Source organism: Opisthorchis viverrini, assembly GCF_000715545.1.
Source record: "Opisthorchis viverrini unplaced genomic scaffold opera_v5_31, whole genome shotgun sequence".
Lineage (NCBI taxonomy): Eukaryota > Metazoa > Platyhelminthes > Trematoda > Opisthorchiida > Opisthorchiidae > Opisthorchis > Opisthorchis viverrini.
In genome coordinates this window covers 695,116-701,263 of record NW_008751688.1, presented here as the reverse complement: position 1 = coordinate 701,263, position 6,148 = coordinate 695,116, and the positions used below count along the sequence as shown (strand labels likewise).

Genomic DNA, 6,148 nt, shown 5'->3' with positions numbered 1-6,148 from the left:
TTGCGTGTGACACTCATTTCTAGGGTGGTTGGATTCAATGAATTACGAGCTAGTAGTCGAGGATAATTTGACTGAGGAATGAGTGGCGCTATATCCGGTCAGAGTGCAACGCAATCACACTGCTGATCGGCTGCTTGTGGCCAAGTGACATATTTTTCAACCACCAGTCGGGTGGCCCGGTTTCATGCCTCCCGAGAGATGAAATTCTCACTGATGATGATTCTCAAAAAGAATGAAACATTTTTACAGTGCCTGTAGGCGTCCGATCCTCTGGTGACTTTACTCCCAGGTTCTTTTCTCGAATAAAATTTCAAGTCATGTAGGTACCATTAACCTGGTACTCAGGTTGCGTCAAACCCTCGTAGTAGTTACTTTTAGTTCCACGATGTCATAAATAGCAGTTTTTTGAGGTTTTAACTGTACCCTACTGGTGAAAGTACCTAGAGAGCTGCGAAAGAAGCACAAACAATTCCACTGCAATTTTCTTTTGATGTGCGGGACCCAATATACCAACTCATTGGTCGCCAGAAGTAACAGCATGTCATGATGAGCATCCGTGCTTCAGCTTAAAACACCTACAAACCCTTTATTTAACTTGCACCAATTGAATAGCACGCTTTCTTGCACATACCCACTCACAAGACCTTGTTCTTCAACGTGTCACCCGCAGGTAGGCGACGTAGCTGAGTAAGCATTGATCGGAGTGGGTTAGTTTACATCAAACTTAACAAGCGATGACCTCTTTCAAAATCACGATACCCTCAGAAAGAACATCTTCTGGCCAAGAAGTTATAAGATGGTTAGTGAAGAAACCTAAAGAAGAGATCACGTATGACTTACTTGTTGGAAGACTGAGAGATATAATTCCCACACCGACGAGTGGGTACAATGTGATCTGGACTGGTAAGTCGAACCGGATTCAAGTTTTAATCAAATTTGAAGTTTTTCAGGGCAGATATCATATAGGGAGACACACTGTTTGACGTGAAAATGGAAATTTTCACGTCAAACGGTGTCTTCCTATATGGTATCTCTGGTACCTGTTTGCGAGCACTTCTGAAGTCCTCAAGTGTCTGAGCTACGCGCTTTATTATTACCATGTCTTGAAGTTGCTTTGAATGTCTCCTAGTGAAATTATGATTGTTGAAAAGATGTGTTGTTGAGTGAATATCATAGCAAGGCATAGCCTGTCAGCAGAACACTCATGAAGTAGAATCGAGATGTGTTCTTTAAAGGGGTGAGGCAACTTGGTCTTTTCAGTTTTCTTTTCGTATAGGGATACTCTACACTGAAATGCCTAGTTTAAAGAGTACGTGGTTTGATAAGTGATTTCCGTCGACTTTTGAATGCCATTTCTAGCCCAATTTGTGAATTCCTTGCGAATTCCTGGGTCAACCTGACGGCTAAATTTGCCGTTAAAAGGGAATGATCCCCTGGATAGTATGCATCAGTCAAATAACTGAATACATTTTGGAACGTGAGCTTCACGGGCTTGCCTAGGCGTTCGGGTCAACGGTAATAAATAAAAAAGGTCGCTGAGCTAAGTCGTTCCATGAGAGTCCACTTGTGTGACTGATAATTTATCTGTTAAGCCCTAGGTCCTAAGACGATGGTACTACTGAAAAATGATTTATTTGTCTTTTTCTAGTTGGATAGAGTGGAACAGACAGACAGCTTGCTTGGCGCTCATCAGTTAGGCGTTCTCCCAGAAAGCTGTAGGACCATTCCTGACTTAAAAATTTGTACTCATGGGTGTTTAATGTAGACTTTTGTACAAATTAATATCACTGGATCTGGAGACTTGAAGGATCTCGTTCATTCTTATTCAAAAAATGTCACCGGACGCTTTTCGACCAATGTAATGACATTAGAATTAAACCAACGAGGGTATACAATGCTACGGAAAAGTAGCATATATATATATATATATACGTGACGTTATCAGTGGAATAGAGTTTATAAGACCAGCACTAGAAAAAGATGCGCCACTGTCCAAAACAGCCTCAATGAAATAAAGTTTTGTCTGAGGAATGCGCCTGCACGTCATTCCAGCTGTGCGCACCTATAGAAACCAAAACCAAACACGGATTGCTTGGAAGTGATTGAATGTGAAACATGAATAGGTTTCACTCACTGGTTTCACGAATTAGAATTAAGTAACAAATTTCGGCGTCTGCCGACAACTTGGCTCTTCCCGGATATGGAGGGGGCGTGGGGATGCTTGGCTTCTCGGGTTCGTGATTATCGTACACTATCCAGTCTGATGAGACGTCCCAGCCACTCACTGGGATCGAATGATGATCTCTCTAGGACCTAATGTCAGGCATATTTTGTCCTAGAGACCCTTTTGAGAGCCTTTATCCAGCGCGTGATACAAAGCTAATGAGACGCATTCGGTCATACCAAATAGATAACAGGCAGTCTTTTCGGAAACTGGACACTTCGGCAAAGCAATGCTTATTTTACACCAGAACGATTGTGTTGTCAGCTTTGGTCAGATGGGATTTCCAAAAAGTTTCCGCAGTTCACAGAGTATGGATCAATAGAGTCTTAAGCCATTTGGACCTTTATTTTGACAATGTGCCCAACTATTTGGTTACGTTTTACTCGGAACCCTATTGTTGTGTTACCAACTTTATACATTAATAGCAGTTTCAAATAGTACATGACATTTACTTGATTCTTGTCTTGTCTTCGAATCCATAGAAAGTAAGCACCTAAAGTACTCAACTAAGCTGTTCTTGACATGTAATGAACATCGTCAAGCGTCGCTTCAGCTTGGTTTTTAGCTCACAGATACTAGACCTATTGAAAATTATTTCTACGGAAACATGTGTATGTTCATTATACAGAATGCCACAAAACATACTGGGCAGGTGTAACTTTTTTTCTAACGTTAATAAAGCTAAAGAGCTTTACAAAGCAGGAAGGCGCAGCAACTAATGACCGCCTGACTCCAAACGAGCGGAGAGGGAGATAGACAGGAAGAATAACCGGAAAAATTTGGAATGGGCTGAGGAAATGTGCTATTGCAATTATGATTATCTCAAGAGAGTCAGCTGACAGAGTTGAATTTACGGACTGCAAACCAGATAAGTCGATTTCAATTTTAAGATAGCATAAATGTGCACTTAATTAACTTTTTTGGAGAGACCCTCACACGTCCTATTAAATTATTCTGATGAGGCCACGCCAGAGAGGAGAAACATATACAAATTCCGACTTTATTAGAGCTCCTCAGTAGTGTATTTTGATGGCCAGGATGTGGACTCGATTCACGATTCAACCCGCGCACGCTGGAGCTATCACACTTAAATCATGACGGCAAAAAAGACGAACAAGTTCACTATTCAGCGATGTGATCTGCTCTCCCGACGCTTGAACTAGAACCTACCGTCCATTTATGTTGTGCCGACCTGCGTGTCACGACATCCCGGTCATGTGGTGCCACGAATGGCTGAAACATTTTGGGCAACTTTTGATTTGTCTTAGTTGGTTGCGGAATTTGTAGAATTTGCATTCATGGTATCCGTAGTTTGGATCCTAGAACGTCCAAGGTTATGCCCTGCTAACAAGCTCTAACGTGGAAAAAAGTTGAGTTTGGTACGCTCCTCTTTGGTAGAACCTCGGCGGCGCGGTTGCACCAGGACCATCTAAGAAGTATTCAAGCTGGAATAGTGCAAATGCAAATTCTACAAATACTTTAACCACTTACAACTAAAATCTTTTGCGCTGGAGGAAACTCAGTTATTGTGTTCGCTATACTAAACTGTAAGCCTCTGTCCCTTTTCACTTTGCCTGCAGTGAATTAGGTGTGTTGCCTTCAGGTACAAATATTTCCCTTTCTATAATAATAAATGGTATTTGCTCTCCGTCCACTTCCAGCATGCAGGGTTTGTCGCTCTAGTTACTTCCGGCACAAATCCGTGCAACAAATGATATTATTGTATCGATTTTTTTGTAGACGAAGAGAATACACACCTTGTGACCAACACTAAACAGCTGCATGAAGCCATTCGCTATTTCGAGGAAAAAAAGCTCCCAGATCGTTGTGTACGGTTGCAGGCGGAGCCCCGAGATGTTATCGATGTTGCAAGTGCCTTGGAGCTAATGGCTCTCCAGGCAGAACCACAATCTTGCCAACCTTCTTCTTCGACATCGAAGACCATCCCTTCCGATGAAACCAGAGTTCCAACTAAGAACTCAAATACACATCTCTTAGCGGACTCCTCTATGTTAGCCGCGCTCAAACGGGATCGCCTTAACAGGTTGGTGCTTCAGGCAAATGAATCCGTTACAATAGCTCCACAGCCGCCTTTTGACGCAGACTGGGATGTGATATCCAATGTCCAACACAAGGCAATACCTACTGAAGCGACTATGCTCAACCCAGTTAATGAATTATCATCTGTCCACAGTAAGCCTCAGTCAAGGACAGGAACTCACAACTCCAATAAATCAGCCATTAGCACCACACGTCATCCCGTGAACAGTGAAACATATATGAAAACGTTAGCCCACCCACTGACAGAAGGCAAAGAAATCCACGAGGGTGGCAGAAATTCGCCATACAAAATGAGCAGGAGCGAAATTGATACACTTGCCAGAAAATTCTACAAGATGGGATTCCATTTTGAAGAGAAAACGCTCATTTCGGTAATCGAGGACTACAAAGGAGATGCAAACCTGATACTGGATAAACTGACTCAAATGCAAAACACAAAGTGAGTTTTTGGCAAAGAATCAAACTGTACCAAAGACCACAGTCCTTTTTGGTTCCATGAAACCAAGCCACTCGAAACTCGCTTGGATCAAGTCTGCATTTTTTTATGCATGGCTGCAAGCGGTGGATAATTATGAAATGTTATTAATTATTCTTAAAAAGCATAGAGTGGGTATGATTCCTCTGCTACTTTATTTTCACCTGATAGCCAAAAAACTGTAACGTCCTTCGAGTGGACTGGACCCAAATATTATACATAAGCTGAGATAATATCCTTCATCTATGTTTGAAGACATCTTTGTGTAAATGATAAGTCCACCTGTCATTCTAAAGGCAAATGGGACAATAAATACTTTTGTAATTCATTGAGAGCACGAACATCCTGAGTAAGACATAGTCCATCGCAGTTGGAATCATAGCGGTTGCACGCAACATGCATCTAATTTTGGTAGCGTTTATTCCTTTAAAACCCCTTTGCTCTCCGTCAGGGAGTATAGATTTCATCAGCTATATCAGCCTGAGTTCAGGGAACTATGGAAGTCACAATAAGAACAAGATAAGCGGTGGAAACCTCCAAGCATCCCTGTGTGAATAGAATAGAGCGGGGAGAACTGACAAGCGTGTGGAGAGCGGTTTTAGATCAGCCGAGATGACATGAGGTGGAGTGCAGCAAAATAGTCTGGGTCTAAAAGTACAAAATCAAAGCAGAGTAAGATTCAATTAACCACCCCACTCCCAAACCCCAAACCAATTGTCCCGGTACTCCTCGAGGAATATAGGCGAACAAAATCTGTGAACAACCCCAAGAGGAATATTCCATTAAAGTGTCCGAGACAGAAAAATCAAGGCAACAAATATCCGGGTTCAACATGAAGACAAATCCTCCCTAACCAACCTATCGTAGATGTTAGTCAACACCACTAACCTACAAACGGAAACATCAGACCCACCCAGCACTGATCGAGCCGGGTGGGCATAAGAAATCTCACGGATTGGTTCTCTGATTGCCGTAAAACCCAATCAACCCGCTTAGTTACTTAATTGGCCTGACGAAGCCTCTGTGTCAAGAGCGAAACGTTGCCTAGAAATAAATCCACCGATTGTTTACCAAAACTCTACGAAACGATGACCACCCAATGGGTCCCAAACATTTTCCAATCGACTGATAAGCAATAACACTTGACTTCTGTTGTCCGTCAACTGGAATAACATTAGTTAGACGAATTAAACAAAGTTAAATGACAATTTAATGGAAAAGGCTACGCCCCGGCAACTCCATTTTAAGGGAGGGGATAAGGTTTTTCGGAAGGATCACATGATAGGTCAAAACGGTGACAGTAATATCCAATGGTGGGAGGCAGCTAGCTCTTGAGTAATGGTTATCCTAGAATGGTTATCTAGAATTGTTAATCCTATTGTACAGGG

At 42.2% G+C, this 6,148-nt stretch overlaps 1 protein-coding gene across 1 annotated transcript; it reads left to right on the top strand.

Moving 5' to 3' along the window:
• Positions 1 to 677: 677 nt before the first annotated feature.
• On the top strand, positions 678 to 5,055 carry T265_02562 (hypothetical protein; the record flags this gene model as incomplete). The annotated part of the gene is made up of 2 exons (XM_009166841.1): positions 678 to 903; positions 3,965 to 5,055. The coding sequence occupies 2 exons, from the start codon at positions 735 to 737 to the stop codon at positions 4,726 to 4,728; spliced, it is 933 nt and encodes a 310-aa protein (XP_009165105.1).
• Positions 5,056 to 6,148: the final 1,093 nt, after the last annotated feature.